General features: G+C 43.6%; 1 protein-coding gene across 1 annotated transcript in view; it reads right to left on the bottom strand.

Annotated features, from left to right (window-relative positions):
* Positions 1–12: 12 nt before the first annotated feature.
* The window catches only part of cers1 (ceramide synthase 1), a 28,043-nt gene continuing 9,554 nt past the window's right edge, over positions 13–18,501 (bottom strand). The window contains exons 2-7 of the mRNA XM_071516980.1: positions 8,633–8,792; positions 4,688–4,868; positions 3,367–3,528; positions 3,010–3,157; positions 2,566–2,750; positions 13–957 (exon numbers count right to left, since the gene is read on the bottom strand). Of these exons, the coding sequence (XP_071373081.1) occupies positions 915–957; positions 2,566–2,750; positions 3,010–3,157; positions 3,367–3,528; positions 4,688–4,868; positions 8,633–8,792 (879 nt within the window). The 3' untranslated portion in view covers positions 13–914. The remainder of the gene's footprint in view (positions 958–2,565; positions 2,751–3,009; positions 3,158–3,366; positions 3,529–4,687; positions 4,869–8,632; positions 8,793–18,501) is intronic.

Genomic DNA, 18,501 nt, shown 5'->3' with positions numbered 1-18,501 from the left:
AAATTAACCCATGGATGCAGGGGGCTGGGGCTGCGTGGTCACCACCATCGGCCTGTGCGATGATATGAAAATCAATACGCTACGATGGTAAAACAACACCAGACAATAACATGCACTCCCGCATCGCTGCAGCCGCGTGAATGATGCAATACTTCCCTTTGGTTATTTTTTTCAGAATCGTCTGTCCCTCACCTCACATCTGGACGTATCAGAGCGGACGGAGGGAGGTGGAAGGGGGCAGAGGAGGAAAGCAAAGCAAAACAAACACAAACAAACAATAAGCGCCTGACACGGCCTTTTCGGAAACGCTCGGTTCACAAACACAGGCAGCCTCTCCTGGGGAGCGGGAGAGAGAGAGAGACCTTTGACAGAGTTTACTGACGGCAAACACAGCTCGGCCCTACGGCGCGTTGCTTGTTTATCAGGTCGCTATAGGTTACCGGAGGTCTGGACGTCTACAGGATCAATACTGAAGCCTCCTGTCTGGGTGCTGAGGTGTTGTTCAGGGTGATGGTGATGATTATGACAGTGTTTGTACACCCAGCAGCACTGTACATGACACTTCCACAGGCCAACTCCCACGTGAAATGTTTAGTTTCTACAGAACCTATCAGATGTAATGTTAACAATAATAATAAGACAAACAAAAGTCACCTGAAAGAACATTCACAGTGCTATAATTAAAAAAAATAAAAATAAATCAAAAACAAAATGACAGTAATGAAATAAAACAGACTAAAACAAACTAAAAAAAAAGAATAAAAATTCATTGCGCCCTAACTTGGTATTTTCCATTCCATTTTCTTTTTTCTTTCTTCTCTCGGCCACGGTTTTTGAGCGTGAACCGACCAAGGTGGGCTCTTGTCTTGCTTGTACTTGCAGCTTAGTGCCAGGTGGTGGCGACGGAGAGCCGGTTATAGATGCTTCTCCTTGGTGATCCCGTTCTGCACGTGCTTCCTGTAGGCAGAGAGAACGGACATTAAGAGAGAGGAGTTAGAGAAAATGGTTCAGAGAGAGAGAGATAGAGAAAGAGGGAGAAAGGTAGAGAAAGATAGAGAATACACTTGCTAGACAAGGTGATCAGCAGATGTGTGGTACTAGCAGGCAGAGAGGATATCACCAGTGTTCAAGGCCAGGCAGATAAGGAGTGGGTGAGGTTAACACTGCTACATAATCACATCTCCATATGGACAGAGGCTCTTTGATCCTATCAACCTATCAGGGCAGCTTGTTACACAATAAGCTCCATGGGAGAGAGAGATCTGCTCTTCCTGCGTCTACGCCTCCATACAAGAGGAGGGGGAGGGGCAACAGGAAGCCGGACGGGGCAAAAAACTAAATAATAATAATAATATTTGTTTTAACCTGCTAGAATGAACCAAATGGCTGGGCTGGGCCACATCAGCACAGCTTAGACAGTGCCAGGTACATTGACCATGACAGAAAAGCATGCTAGTTTGACATTCAAATACTTTATTGCACTCAAACAGAATGTACTGTGAAAACAAACACAAACAAACACTAAGGATAATTTGCAAATAATATTTGACTTGGGTCTGGAGTGTGTGTGTCTGTGTTCACAGGTTTACTGAGGGAGAGGATTAGGGAAACATGTTGCTCACATCCATGTCACATCTCTAAGATTGTGTGGTAAGACTGTGTGTTTGTGTGTGTGTGTGTGTGTGTGAGAGAGAGAGAGAGAGAGAGATCGACAGGGTAAGGGGCTTAAGAGTTGCAGTGGTCAAAGGCTACCATGTTAATCAGTAGAGGATGATACCGGTACACGACAGCCACAGAAGGGTCAAGGCAGCTCCACAGATAAAGACAGATGAATCCATAACTCAAGATAAAGGTAGAAACATGGAGATATTCCATGGTTTTAGTCAAGTTAGCATTTTCTGGTCTAAAGCTCTGTGGCAGCGTGGCTAGACTCTGTACTCAGTTTCCACCATTAACAAGTCACCATGATGTAGTAATGAGTAATACAATGGATACATGCATAACTCCATATTATTCTATTGTGTGTTCTCTTATAGAGCACCTTACTGATCAAAATAATTGCAAGGATGTGTCAGGACAGTGACCGGTGGACAGTGACCTGATTTTTAGAATAGAAAAAAAAATGGTTTACAGGTGCTGTGTATAGCATTTTCAAACATCAATTTATCTCTGTCCCTAACCAGTGGCATTGTTAGTGCTAGTGTTTCTCAAAATTCAGACCACAATTTCCATAAAACCTGCGGCCTCTTCATGTTTTGTGCCATAAAGCAATCCAGCAGATTTTCTTCTAAATCGGACCCCGTAGCTCATAATTTAACATGCAGTGTAGATACTCTCAGTCTTCTTGGCGATGATCTGGACGGTAATTACACTCATGTCTAAAAATTAACGTGGTAATGATTTATCTATCTGAAAATTCTACACATAGCACCTTTAAACACTGGTTGGTTAGAAAAAACAGCCACAGTGAAAATATACCAACATTTGTCTGGTGGTAATTTGCCACCCTGTGCTGTGTTCCCTCTCTGTCAGATGAACTGAATGAAAGGACTTGAAGGTGCTCACCCCTGGGCAGAGTTGTGATGTCCAGCATCATCATCATCATCATCACCACCACCGTTGTCTTCTGCCTGGGGGTCTCTGTGTCTGAGCAGACCCGCTGCTGCCTTGGCGCCGTCCTCGTCCTCGTACTCCCTGACGTCGTTCACCTCCTTCATCTTCAGCACCTTCACCACAAACACCACAATGAACTGCGAAAGGAGAGGAGAGGAAAAGAGAAGAGGGACAGAGAGAGAGAGAGAGAGAGAGAGAGAGAGAAACAGGATTATGTTATTGCTGTGGCAGTGCTTCTCAAGAGAATCAAACACTGAAACATAAACACTTTCTGATTTTTAATTTCAGTTTGGTTTACAGTCATTTATACCAATAGAATTCTAGTATTTGTTTATTTACGTTTGTATGTGTGTGTGTTAGTGCATTCGTTTTGCATGTGTTGTGTGTCCTCCTCACCAAGAACCAATAGATATTCATGAGCAGCAGGGCCAGGAGCAGGGCATTGAAGAAAAAGTAGAAGGGGATGTTGGGGACGGACTGGAGGCTGGACACACATGTGGCATACAGCACTTTGAGGGGGAACCAGTAGAGACGGAACCAAAACCTGGTAGAGAGGGAGAAGGGAGAAGAACGGACCGTTAGTGGTGGGAAATATTATACATCTCTATTAATCTTCTGCATTACGGGGAGAATGAGAGACAGAGAGAGACGGAGATAGCCTTAGTAGTGGTGAAGCTATCGAGGCTACAAGAGAGAGGAAAAACAAAGAAAAAGAGAGGCCAAGTGTGTGTGTGTGTGTGTGTTGAGCCTCACCAGGTGATGCTGAAGCTGACAGAGCCCATGTTGGACAGGATGTCGTTGAGGAGGTAATAGCTTCCTCCTCTGGACTTCAGGTAGACATTGAGCTTGGTGAACTCCAGCTGGATGTCATTGATGTCATGGAGGAACAACACCAGAATCCCTATGTTGTGATATCTGGGGGGATAAGAATATGTATGTATGGTTTATATACAAAAAGACAGATATATTGCAAGTAACTGTTGTGTTGCATTACAGTGTGATAAGCTAATGGTAGCTAACACCAGTAGAGCAGGCACATGTAAGTGGAAGATAGGTGTTCTTGCTCAGGGGCACTTGGGTAGTATTAGGTGCTGGTACCAGGTAGCTGGGACCAAACCTCTCTGATAACAATGTAGTAGTAAATACAGAATATTTTGTCAATAGACTCAGCAAAAGACTGCTAAAATAATCGCTGCAGTGATGCAGTATGTTTTGAAGACCTAACTGTCCTAACTGTCCTAACTGTCTCTGGGAAAATACAAAAATCAATTTTCTTTCAGTTATTGTGCAGATTATTTTGATTTGATTACAGCGAGGAAAGGCACTGGAGCATTTTTCGATTGTGGCTTTATCAGGTTACCTGTTTCAGTTTTCGCTGAACAGTGACAACTGTGGCCGGTATCTCCTATTTTCTGTGAAATCACTTTATTTGTAGACAGGGGGCTGACAGCCTCATGTGCATGCAGCATTCTGTATCATGTCAGTGTTTCCCATACAATGCCCAGGTAAATTAACCGCCCGCCAAGGAAGTTTTTGTTTTGGATTCATTTCAGGTGATGCATGAAGCTGGCAATTTGCAGCAATGTAGTGTTCAACCAATCAAGATTTAATGATGCCAAGTGCCTAAAGCATGTTAGTGTAGCACAATGACCATAATTCATGACAGCGCATCTGGGCTTCTCGAATTACGGTGTGTCTCTGCCAACAAAAACTGAATGGAGAGAGAGTTTGAAATGTAGCCTTGATAATCAGATGGAAGTATAATAGTCGCAAATTGCAATGCTATTAGCTTATACTAGATTGAGAGACTTTAGTGCCGTCTGTATGCTGTTTTCCTTGTCTATACCTGCTGTACACTGCTGTTATGTCAACCTTGTGGATGCAATTTTGGTGTTTTTCCTCAGTTTCTTGATTTTTATGTTATTACTTATGTGCTGAGTGGGTTTCATGACCTCAGTGCCCATGAAACAATTTGTACCCATCCAGAAACATATAGTGGTCAATCTCCATCCCTGACAAATTGATCTAAACTTGCACTGAAGTTTTATGACATTATACAAGACCACAAGAATACCTGAAGGCATAGGAGAATGTAATAAGAGCCAGTGTGATGACGTGGTGCACGACCATGACAGTGGAGTCCTTCCTCCATGCGTCCATGTAGACTGTAGCGTAGATAGAGTGTCCGTAGAAGCTGCCTTGGATCAGGTAGGCTATGGCGATGTCCGTAGGCACCGACATACCGCTCTTCCAGTCTGGGCAGAGGGATAAGTGAAGGGGAGAGAGGTTAGGGCCGGATACACACAGAGTACAAACATTAGGACTATCAGCTGTTACTTTGAAATCAATTGACAAGGTGGATTCAGGTGAAAGATATGATCCTGTATTGATCTCACCAATTAAATTCACTTCAGTCATGTATTGTCAAATAATGAATGAAGGAGAGGAAACAGGTGAAAGAAAGATTTTTAAGTTTTTAGATAAATGAGACAGATTGTTCAAAAGTTGTTTTGCATAATAAAGCCTTGTACTTGCAAAATACAGACAACAATAGATGTAGGCTTAACATTTAGTTTTACATGTAATTTGTAATAGCTTTTCTTTCTTGTTGCTTCTTGATGCAATGCAACATTTTCTGTCATGTGAATTTAGCTGTTTTTTCAGCGAAAGGCTTTTTTCATATTCACAAAAATTACTGTTGCACACACTATAAAACACAAGGTGGCAACTGTGTCGTGATTTTCTCAGAGAGCTGGAAACAGGCACATGCCCTTTTACTTCAAGCTCACTGCTAATCGATGCGAGCTCAAGCCGAGGAGACGTTTGCCGTCTGTCTCTGCCTCTCACATGCATGCCTTGCAAAACTGGGTCTGCAGTGCATTCACCCCCTTTCAGCACAGACTCATAAATGGCGGACATCCCACAGTGTTACTGATAACGCTCTACACAGCCAGTCTAGAATCCTTTGGTTTGGTGATGTAGATTATAATGCATTTGGCTGGTACAGGAACAATCATGGCAGAAATATTTATTGTGTTTGAAAAATCTTTGTGCGGCAGAATGATGACCTTGCCGCAGTGGGCTGTCGGAGATGAATATACTGTATATATATATAGCGGGAACAATGATACACACACACACACACACACACACACACACACAGACACTGTCCTAGACATAAGATGGATGCAAGTACACAGGAATCCGCACCCACGCACACACTCACACACACTTGGACACAAACATCACCAGATACTCAGCTATACACAGTGACTTAGTGACTTCAGGGGGGGAATACCAGATGTGATGGGGGCAGCTGGGGTGGCTGGTATAGTGGGAGCAGAGAGGCCGGGGGTATCAGGTTTTACCCTGAGAGAATTAGAGAGGGCGTCTAAGTACCACAGGCAAAAAGGCCAAATGTCTGTGACGGCTACCGGGCAAGCTCATGTCTCTAAAACCTATCAGACGGATGGATGTTGGACGGAAACTTTCTCCTTGGTTGTTTGAGTAACTTTTGTCTCCAGTGAGATGGGGTTACGTTTGGACCTTGTGTAATGTTTATTGATTGGACCTTCCGTCATTAAACATTAAGAGGAAGGTCGCTAGCTGCATCGCAACGGAAGAGCTGCCCGGGGATAATATGGGAACTGGAGCCCTCTCCTTTTTCTTCTCTTCTGGATACACTTTCTCTATCACTCCCACTTTCCTTTTCTCTTCATTTTGTAAATTATTTTGCTTACCTTCTCTCTTTTGCTTCAGATCTCTCTTGCCCTTTCTTCTCTCTCTCTCACCCTCTCCCTAAGAGTCCAGCCACATTAGGTTGCTCCTGCACACATCTCAGGCTGACAGCTATTAGAGGTGATGTGGCTTTTAAAGATGAACCTAGCGCTGTCAACGAGCCTTTGCTAGCCCCACTCAGCGTGATGCAGCTGGACCGCAGCCCTGACACCTCCATGTCTGATGGAATAGGCCAGGAGGCTATAAAAGACATCAACAGCTTATGAGTGGAATCCCCATTGCACATCTTTCCTGCATCTACCCTCCATTAGCACTACAGTGATAGCTGCCGTAGAAGTCCCTTGTCACGCATCTATCCTCCATTAGGTCCACTGATGCAGCTAATTATTTTTCAAATGTTATCAGGTAGAACTGGATTTATTTGTATCATAAAACTTCTCTCTCAGTCAGCTGCTTGTCAGATCACTCCTGGTGCCTCCTGATAGCTGTAAAGACAACAGGATTTAAACTTTCTACTCTAAATGTTCTCTTAAACGTGGAACATTTTCTTGTTGTATGCAGTAAAAGGCGGGGCTTCTACAATGGCTACGGTACATCTGAATGTGCTTGGAATAAGGAAAGAGACAATAATGACTGAGCGCATGAAAGTTTATTGGTTGTATATGGATAATAGCATCAATGATGATAGGATAAAAGGGAACAAGACACTTAGCCTGATTGTTTAACAAGGATAGTGATTGTGTATGTATGTTTCTGTGTGTGTGTGTGTGTGTGTGTGTGTGTGTGTGTGTGTGTGTATGTGTGCACGCACAGTTGTGTAAAAGTGTGCTCATTTACTGTGTAGGTAAGTGAAAAATAGAGCCATGTTTAGTCTAGTCTCTTTCAAATACAAACCATGCAAATCTGTAGTTCCTTTAAGATAAATGTAGCTTCTGTTTGACTGTTAAATAACCCACTGAGCAATTTTACGTTGATTAGACGTTTAAAACACGTCTAAATGGCCATAGCCGTGTAGGCTAAATTAAGTTTAAATGGGGTTGAAAAGTGAAAGTTTATTAGATGTCTATACATAGACAATATTATCCTGGACTATATGAGAGCTACGCATAGACACAATGTTGAAATTACTTCTTGTGCTCAGATAATTATCTTGTAGGCTAGTCTACAGGACTTCTCTGGTGCATATTTTTGGTATTTACAGATGTTTATTCATTGTAATAATGTATTTACTGCTTGGTCTAAAATAGACGTACATAGCCGTAATGATCCTGGGCTATATGAGAGCTAAAGCATAGACGCGACGTTGAAATCACGTCTTTTGCTCAGTGGGAAGAAATGAGGAGCAGACACAGTAGGTTTGTTCACAAGGCCGAGCTCCTCCTACTTTATGTTATAAAACAGATACTGTATAGACTAAGGGGAAGTAACAGTGAATTTGGGGTCAAGTTAAGCTGTAGGCTAATATGGCCTGTATGCAGCAGGAAGCTGTATGAAGCTGCTGAAGCCATGTGATGCCTCCTCTAACCTTTTAATGAATCATAAAACTTGTTCATGAATCATAAAACTCATTAACCAGTCATATGGAAACCACAGGGGAAACGGTGGTGGTTGGATGTGACAAAACAGCTGATATCCTGGGAGTGGGTGTTTGAAAGCTTAAATGCAGCGGAAGAATAAATGAAATAAATAAACCATCAATGATTGGTTAAAGGCTCAACATAAGCGCGAACCAATAGCCTGCTCATCATATGCAATGTGCACCGCTAAAGATAACTATTTGAATACTCAAAGCCATGTTTTACCCCCACAGAGTGTCTCTGAAATTAGGCCGTGATACCTGTTGTGTTTCATTAGACTAAAATGACATTCCCTCCTTATCTAGCCTGAGAGTTTAGGTAAGAGGCTGGCTCAGTCACAATACTGTTAGATGGGCACTTTCCAAGCTCAACCTTTATCTAATATGGACCAGGTTCAAAACATGAATGAATCACGGTCAGGGTGAATTCACTTTCAATTCAATCAATTCAGAAAATGGATTTTCCATTTAGCCAGTTTCTCAAGAAATGATTGATATTGAATGCTCTTTATTTTCATGCGAATTGCAGTTTCAATTTACACTTTGAATTAAATGAATTCAAAGTGTAACCATCAAATGAATGGGCAAATAAAGGAATGAATGAATGACTAGTGCATAGAGTGGTAGCTGAAGGAACATTTCATTATCTGCACACACAATACCACACTCCTCCTCCTTTTACTTCCATGGCTTGGTGTATCTTACCGTAGAAGACAGAGGGGGGGTCGTGGAAGAAGGAGTAGGAGGTGAAGAAGAGCAGGTAGGTGCTGTAGGACCACGACATGGTGTAGAAGACCAGCTTCCACGCGCTCTCTGGCATCTTGGCAGCATCTTTGGGCAGCAGCCTGCACCATTGTGCTAGCGGCTACAGGGGCAAGGGAGAGAGAAACAACGAGAATCAAAGTCAGAAAATGTGAGGAAGTCAGTTAGAGGATCATTCTTGGCAGATTCTTCAGGTATGCGGCTGTGTGAACTGCTGTGAGGCCTTGGGAAACAATAACTATTTAATCTAGATGGCGTGTTTGTAAACGAACGTCAAGTCCACTATAATTTCAAGGGTTTCATTCCAAAATTCTATGTAGCCATTTAAGGTGCAAGGTCTTAAAATAGCTAATAACTTTTTATTTTCTTGCCAGTGCTCATTTTGTCAGAGAAGGTGTCACATTTTTCAAAGTAGATATCTCCTTTTGGAAATCCATTATTGTGACAGTAGGGAGGCTGAGAGGGAGAAAGAGCGGAGGAGACATTAGAGAGAAAGCCGAGGTTTTATTTGATCCAAGGCCAGCAGGACTACAGATGGTTTCCAGAGGGGGTCTTAACTATTACAAGATTTTTCCGTACTAATAAGTGCTGGCTGGAGAAAACAACACTGGGACTAAATGAGAGAAACAAAGTCAGCACGAAGAGGACACTGGGCATTGTAGCTTCAACAGATGAGCTACACTCCATCTCACAGATAAGTTTCTGTAACAGCTATTTATCCTCTTTCTTGGTGAGAGGCTGCTGGAAGTAAACACATCATAATCAAGACACAGTGAAACTAAACAGGACAGCTGACAGGGTAGTATTTGAAAAGTGGTGGACTTCTCGTTTTGGAAGTCCACCATGGGAAAAAAAGTGACACTTGTGTGTTGGATAGTACCTAACTGAAGTCTGTGGTTTGCAAAATGCCAACATTCACAGACTGGATCCTCTATATTTTAGAGGTGTTGAACATTAAACTTCAGGTGGTGATTTTTGTATATATAGCTCTTTATATTGACATATTGATAGAAAGTGGCAGATGACCCGCTATTGGCCTACTGCCAGTGTAACTGACAATGGCAGGATGTTTATTGCTGAGGCACAGATACTCTGGATTACAGATACTATATCTTGAAGGATGCCAGAGAATGCACAGTATAAGAGTGTTATGTACAATCAAAGTAATGGGAAATAATGGGAGTCAGTCGCTCACAAAATGCTCTTTCTCTCTCTCTTTTTCTTTCTCTCTGACCGTCACACACAAATACACACACACAATCAACAGTGAGCAATATCACATGCACGTGACACGAAACACAGAAACGTGTCTTGCACAAGTCTGCCCATGCTTATGGTTTGCTATGCAAGCAGAAATAGAGGAAGTCAGAGAGAAGCTTCCTGACCTCCTGATGTAGCCTGATAATACCCCCCCACCACCACCACCACCCCCCACCAGACAACCACACCCACAGATACATTCACTTATCTTTCTCCTTCCCTTTCCCAATCTTACTGCGTTCTCAAACATTCAGTCCCATCTTTTGCCTCCCTTTTTCTCTCTCCTCGACCTATCTCTCTGTTCCGATAACACTTCAACAGTCTGCAGCTCCACCACAACAGAAGCCATGCAAACAGGAAAGCAACAAGGGCTTTGCAGCACTATGAGTGCATACATTTTTAGCATGGGTAGCCCCAGTGGGAATTGAACCCCCTGACTTTGACAGTGTTAGTGCCATGCTAAACTCACTGAGCTGTATGTGGACAGGCAGACAGACTGACAGGTTTGCAGCTAGCACAAAGAGAGGTTCACATCACTGGGCAGCACTGGAGAAATGAAGGCCGACGCACACACAGATGGACAAGACAGGCAAAGAGACATGTACTGAACACACACTCTCTTCACAGTCATTTGCACACACAGTGTACAGCTGTGTGATGTGTGTACAGTTTTGGAGGCTTCAGTGATTTTCAAGAAGTAACACAATAATAAAACAGAATGGCATGACCAGTTAATACTATTTTTTTTAAATTCATTCTAATTTGGGATTGGTAGCAGAATTTCAATCATTTTGAGACTTTTTGGAGATTTAGGCTATGTATAAGTAAGGAACTGATAAGGGAATTGTTAAGGAAATGTTGAGGAAGCGGCATTGATCAAATTTTGTCAGTTTCCAACCCAGGTAAAATAGTAGTGAGATGCAAAGACGGACATACAGGGAGGCACAAAGACAGACAGACAGGCAGGTAGACACTAGACAGGTAAGGATAGAAAGACAGGTACATCAGATAGGCGAGTAGACAGACAGGTGTGCAGTGTGTCATGGCTGTGCCAAGACGGGAAACCAAACCCCAGCTTCTTATCTTACCTCTTGACAGAGGAGATGCCTCACACACACACACACACACACACACACACACAGACACACACAGACACACACACACACACCACCTCCACCACCACTTTGAAACGCAAGTGAACTGTGTAACTGGAGACAGGAAAGTGAAAGGTGCCTGTTTCAGTGATACATCTCAATCAGTTGTCACCAAGCTACTAGTCTATAGTACAAGATAGGACCAGGCTCAGCGATTGATTACATGATCAATTAGTGTATCCTCTGAAAGCCATATTTTCAGGAATTAATAAAACAGCACTTCATTACCTATTGATACCTTTCTTACCTATGTAATTTGTTAAGTGACAGAATGGGTTTTTAATTGGTTTCATTGCTCTTGAGTCCTAAAGAAACATGTAAAATTTAAATTCATGGAAGAACATGCAAATCACAAAGATGGCAAGGCTGTTAAAAGGTGTTCACACGACAACAGTGATATTCTCTCTGTCATTTATCTATTCTGTCTCTCATCTACCTTTCCCTTTGCTTTCTGGCCGTTCTTTCGTTCTTTGCTGTCTTTTCTGGATTAGACTGTGTCTCTATGTCAGAGAAAATGAGACAAAGAGAACAAGACAGACAGACAGAGAAAGATCGATACAAGATAAAAAAGTAACAGCGGCAGAGTGTGCGGTCGTGACACAGGCAGAAACAGAGAGGCATGCTGCATCAGATGACCCCACCTGGGGCTGCTGATTGGTCGAGACCACGGTGACATGTGGCGCATGTTTAGTGAGTCACGATTGGGGAGCACAGCAAGATACTCGCCACATTCCTCTTGATCTCTCTCTCTCTCTCTATTTCAATACAGCTCTATCAATCCCACTCTCTCCTCCTCCTCCCCCTCTCTCCCCACTTCTCCCCCCTCCCTCCCTCTTTCCTCCCAGCTCCCTCCGTTGCTTCTCTCTCTCTCCACCCCTGTGTCTCCCCCCCTGCCTGCGACATTTATTTATAGAGGCCAGCTGTCAGCACACAGCACCCCCTCCTCCCGCCATCCCTCCCTCCCCGACCGCTTCCACCACATCACCCCCACGTGAGCTGCATCACTCTGAGGCCTGTGAGCTTATCATCATCACCCCGTACAACACACACACACACGGACAGCGAAGGGTGAAACACACCAGTGGCTGATGCAAACGCCCCAGTCTCAGCTCTGCAGCCCATATCTTATTCATTAATCATTATACTGCTGCTTCACTGCTGCTGCATCCTCCGCTAATGCCACCATACCCACCGTCTCACTCTATTCTATTTAGCTCTATACTGTCCGACATGCTGTTTTTACTCTGTCCTATTTATCTCTGTACTACCCTACCCACTGCTTCCCTCTGTGCCATCTATCTCTATAACACCCTACCAATGGCTCCATCCTATTCTATCTCTATGCCACCGTCTCGCTCTGTCCCAGCCGCCCACTCTGTCCATCTACTTTAGTTTTCTGTGCCAGCCTACAGAGTGGGGGTATACTGGGTCAAGGACGGTGAGATAATCCACTAGTCCTCTGTCAGATAAATGACAGGGCCTTGAATTACACTCAACTGGAACCTACGACCACTCAGCAGCACTCTCTCTTTCTATCTCTCTATCTCTCTCTCCTTCTCTCTCTCTCTGACAGACAGACCCTGGCTGAGCTCATTCTCTACCTCAGGGCGTCACTGGCTCTCATTTCACTTTTCTGTTCTGCCCCTTTCCTCTTCCTGCCAAAGAAGGAGAGCGATGGAATGAAAAAAAAGCCTTAAAGGATAATTCCGGTTATTTTCTTAGTTTTTGCCATCATGACGATTGGCTGTGCTCAGAATTTCGTCACTTACTTCGCCGTAGAGCTTTATGTAGCTATAGTTGAATCGAAAAAGTGATTAAAACACAAACTTTCAACACAATAACACTCACACTGCAGTTACACGTCTTTAAAATCCTGCGATTGAAATATTGAAATATCCCGATATTTCAGTTATAATAGTCCATTTGATACTCTTTTAAGGTTGCTAAAACTTCCTGATGGTTTTCTGTTGCATTCAGGTCAATTCAGAAGAAGTGGAAGGATGGCCTTTTTATGTGCTTCCGCAATTATATATCGGATATCGGAGCCTGTAAAAAAAAATCAAACTGACTTGTAATTACCACTAGGAGGTTTTTCCCAGTTGGCAGTTGTTCATATTGGCATAAACGCAGCATACTTATGCAGAGTAATCGGAAAATCGGATGTAGGAAGGTCCCATTGTGCAGACAGGACATATTTCAATCGCTTTTTGGGTACCACTGTTGGAGATTACTTTGGCTCTGTATGTGTGTGTTGCAGAGCAGCGCTCCCGGCGAACTGGAGGTATGCAAAGCTCTGCAGTGAAGCAAGTGAGGAAATTTTGAACACAATCAATCGTCATGATGGCAAAAACTAGGAAAATAAGGCCAAGTCGGAATAACTGGAATTATCATTTAAGAGAAGGGGAAACAAGAAGAGAGGCTCAGGAAGCAATTAGAGAAACAGTGTGTATGAGAGGAAAAGAGAGAGTGAGAGTGAATGAGACTTCACAACGAATAAGTGGTTCCCTTAGCAACCATGCAGGGATGGCGGCTCATGCTGCCAGGATCCTACAGTGTGGCTAAAGGCCCTCTCTCCCTCTCCTTTCCTCTCTTTCTCTGCTCAACCAAATCCAGCTGTACCCCATGGCTCTCCCTTTCACCCACCGCTCTCTCTCTCTCCAGTCCTCCGTTTCCCCACTCTGCCCTTCCTGGAAGCAAGGGATGAGAGCGGAGAGAGGTTGAATGGACTCCACTGGCCGGTTACATAAGAGGATAAAGTGGGCCAGTGAGTCAGGATGCTGGCTTATGTGTGGATCTGTTCAATAAGGCTCGCTCTCTCTCTCACTCTCTTTCATTCCTCTTGCTCTGTCAAACTAAAGTCACTCTCTCTGTCTAAGTCTCACTTTTTAACCCCAGTCCTGTCACAGTCTCCCTCTGTTCTCTCTCCATCCTTTTCCAGACCTGGATCAAATAGTATTTGCAAAGGCCAATCCAATGAGTGCCAGGAATATTAGAGTATTTGCAAGTCAATTTAGTATACTCTTCTGTGATTAACAACTCATCCGACACTATCTGAATTGTCCTGCAAACCCATGTGGTGCTCTATGTAGGTTAAAACAAACATTGGTTATTTGCAAATACTATTTGACCCTGGTCCGCCATTCCTCCACCCTCATGCACCTCTTTCTCTCCTCCTCAAATCTCTCCTCCATTAGACATCTCTCTCTTCTACCCCACCGCCTCCTCTTTCACTCTGGGTTACCCCCCCCCCCTCTCAATGAGGCGATGAGGGGACAGCTGTCATGGGGGAACAAAGCTCTTACCCCAAACAGAGACAGAAGGGGCCAGAGAGTACCTCTTTGTTCTCCTTCTCTAGTCTCTCTCTCTCTTTCTCTCACTCACACACACACACACACACACACTCCTAACCTCCCCAGTTTACTGCAGCCTGGGTAATGTAGCTTTTTTCAGTCCCGACCTACTCTCACCCCTATCTCACTGCCCACTCACTGGGATCTGAAGCAGCTGACAGACAGCTGTGATGCATGCTGGGAGTTGCGGTCCCCGGGAGGTGAGTCGGCTTATAATTCGCCCGCGTTCTGCTGCCGGCCTCTGATCCGTCAGCATGGCCGCCGGGGGATGTGAGTGACTCAGTGGAGAAACACGCATAGCCGAAACAGCGGGGAATATAATGACATGAAGAACAGCACACACACACACACACACACACACGCACACGCACACACACCCACACACAGAAACAATGGGCACAGCAGTACTCTTGGCAGGTGCCAGTCAAAGCAAGAACAATAGTCCACACACAGTTTAAAATATCCCACCGCACACTGGAAGGTTTCAGACCTGTTTCTTATTTGAATATATTATATATTATCTATACAGCAACAGGTGAGCGAACTTGAAGTCTGGTGATGAAATGTTCGCTCCAATGCAGCTTTTTTCCTGCATATATATATTTCATTTTTTATATATAGGCCTATATATTTTGGTGGCTGCTAAAGCATTTCTGCTAAGGCAAAAGTGAAAAAACAAGAAATAACACCATTTTGAATCATTCAACCCTAACCCTAACCCTAATCTGCCGCAGTGTGGCCATCTGACCATCAAGTTAGTAACACAAACTTGTCACTATATTGGTCAGACTTTACTTCTCAAAAGCAGCTAGCAGTTGATGTGTTGATTAACAAAGCATTGGGAACAAATTCAGGATGTCTGCAGGTCCGTAAAATGTCTTGAAAATGTCTTGAATTTATTTACCTAAATTGGAGGCATCAAAAGTCTTTCAATACTATTAAATGCAGCTTTTTGGCTGGACCGCAACAGCGGGGCCAGCCCTACAAACGCGAATGTCTGTCACTGACTGACTGACTGACTGACTGAATGAGTGACTGAGTGATCAAGTTACACCATTGGTCGGCCGTGGCACGTGGCACATCATAGGATCACAGAGCCAGAAATTTCAGTTTCGTTTTCTCCGCCGTCTAGTTTCTCCACTGAGATCAGGAGCCCATTTCTCCCACACAGTAAGCAGGCTGACCAATATCATGCATGTAAGCTGAAGCTAAAGTAGAATCTATACAATTATATCATATCACCGTTTATCCACCTGAAGCCCCTCTGTTCTGAGAGCGACACAAACAAGCATGGAGGTTTCATCACGCCGACGGCTTATTGCCGACCTTCCCGAAGTTTCCCGGGGCCACGGTTCCGGCCAGTGCCACTAGCTGGGCGCCGATTTGTTCCCGATGATCCGGCCGAGATTTCGGCCGGGGTCCCGACGACGATGCGCCCCCGGTGTCCGGCGAACAGCGTTTTCGGCACCGACGGGTAACAAAGCGCCTGCCGCTTGGATCGGCAGGATCAATGCGGGCCGTGGGCGCGGTGGAGACGACAGCGGTGGAGAGAGAGACGGGACGCGCTGGAACGATCAGTATGGATGTATGGAATATTATTCTGTATTAGCAGTCTACAACGGAGTTAGTAACACCATTGGTCGGCCGTGGCACGTGACACACTCATACACGGTCCAGCCATATACTAGGTTTTGACCTAGTCTTGTTAGTCTTCAATTCTGTTTAGAGGTCTTAAAATGTTTTCTTGGTGTGCTGTTGTTTTTCTATCGAGAAATCAGTCCAGTCATGTAGACCTGACAGGAGTTTTTTTTTTTCATTCCAGTGGCAGAATTGGTCTTATATTTCATTTTAACTGGTATTAAAATGGTCTTAAAAAGTAGATTGTTGATTGGTATGGCAACTACCACTAATATGCAAATTAGCATATGACTTTATCTGGCTCTCATCGCAGGGCCGCTGCCAAAGACCTATTTTAAGTCAGGAAAAAACCTGCAATGTGTTCTGTTGCAGCTGCACAGATACATCAAATACATTCAAATATGACACAGGTCTGAGGCCTTTCAGTGTGCAGTGGCATGTGCAAACTTCCTGCACGAGTATTCTGGCATTTGTGTGTGTGTGTGTGTGTGGGTGTGTGGGTGTGTGTGCACGTGCTGACAGGGCAACAGTAAGCAGGTGCACCTGTAAGGAGGTCTAGCCTATTAGTTGTTCCCAGTGGAGGCGTTAACCCCACATTTCGTGCTCTAATTGACTCCTGGAGCATCAGAGTAATTTAACCTGGCTTTAGTCGCAGAACACCTTCACAGGATTAAGCTAAAATACACACACTCACTAGAGACCATACATTCACACACACACACACACACACACACACACACACACACACACACACACACACACACATTTGTGGAGCAGCGTCAGGTTTTGTTTGTTAATCACAGATTAGCAACTTGGTTCGCTGAAACCTAGCTTTAGGAGAAGGTTGTTGTGATTGTGTTTTAGGGTAGATTTTATTTTTAATGAGTGTAGATATGTCCGCTCATCAAGCACCACAATGGAAGGAAAATAATGTAAATACACACTTTCCTGCACTATCCTCTGGGGTAAAATATACTGGACATGAATATTTTTTATCATGTCCTTTTCTATTTCCAATATCAAATCAAATACACTGTCCACTAGTGTACTCCTCTAGGGAGAGTTCAGTTAGCCAAGGGCTTTCATATTACAGAGCCTTTCAACAGACTGGCTGTCAAACACTATCACACCTGACAGGACAGACTCATTCACATTTCATGTCATCATGTCAAAACAATGAAAAGATCTTAATCATTTTGAGACAGTGTAGACAAAATCAAGGCAAATATATTGACCTAGGTAACAAATGTATCATAAAAATATTTTTGGCATAGGCTAATTGTTAACTGTAGTACCACAATGCCTTCAATTGTTTTTCAGGTATCAAGGCCTTAACTTTTTGTGGTTAAGGCGACTGAGGATAGTAAGTTTGTCTACTCTAGCAGCCACTTTGGCAGGTGACCAACTATGATCTGGAGATCCTGTTCTATTCTAAAAAAAAAAAAAAACCAAGCTGTGTAGAAAAATGTTGGGATGTACTACCTACTCCAGCAAGTAGACAAAACATAATTTTCCTACTCTGGATATGATGATACCACTTCACACAGAGCTAATCCCCTACAGCAGTACAGACCTAGCAAATGAGACTGCTTAGTACAGTAAGCCCTTTATTCTGTGCAGTTGTATCTATTGTTTTGCTATGAACGGTGATAACGCTGAGCTTGTGATCTGTGGTCATATGGCTTTTATTTAGGCCTAAAGGCTATCACACTAAACAGTGTAACATTATAGGGGGTTCTCTCTCTTTCTCTCTCTGTCTGTCCCACACACTGTATTTGACAGCCATTATAAACCCTCAACTTTCACTTTGCAGACAGAACAAAATGTTTGTGAATACAATACCTTCAAAAATAACACACCGAGACATCTTATGTCCAGAGAGAGAGAAAGATAAAGAGAGTCTCATCTTTTCCCCAGCCACTGAAGATCTTTGATTGTGAGGAACAAGGCAGAGAAATGTTTAGTTATTCACACAAGCTGCTCTCCGTCCAAACTGTCAGCAAGGAGACATATGGCTGTCATTCATAATGCAGCAACCATGTCATTGGCAACACAGAGAGGAGGAGCAACTCTGTGTGTATGTGTATATACAGTATGTGTGTGTGTCTTCAACAGGCCAATGTGTGTATGTACAGAACCGAGAGGTGGAGGAACACTGTGGTTTACGAGATCGCAGTTATTACCCACCCACAGGTAATATAAACCTAGCTTAAAAGACACTTTTCAGTTAGGGTGTCTGCACTTCCTTAAAAAGTCACACACACACACACACACACAGACACACACACACACACACACACACACACACACAAACATAGACATATACCACAGGTGATCGTTGATTCTATTAACGCTACTAACTAGGCCACAACACTATAGGTAATGAGAAAAGAACTTGCGTGTCTGTGTG

The sequence above is a fragment of the Centroberyx affinis genome, unplaced genomic scaffold, assembly GCF_046629955.1.
Source record: "Centroberyx affinis isolate AG114_WGS23_722 - 3 ecotype Tasmania unplaced genomic scaffold, CSIRO-AGI_Caff_v1 ptg000440l_1, whole genome shotgun sequence".
Classification (NCBI taxonomy): Eukaryota; Metazoa; Chordata; class Actinopteri; order Beryciformes; family Berycidae; genus Centroberyx; species Centroberyx affinis.
This window is presented reverse-complemented; position numbering and strand designations above follow the sequence as displayed.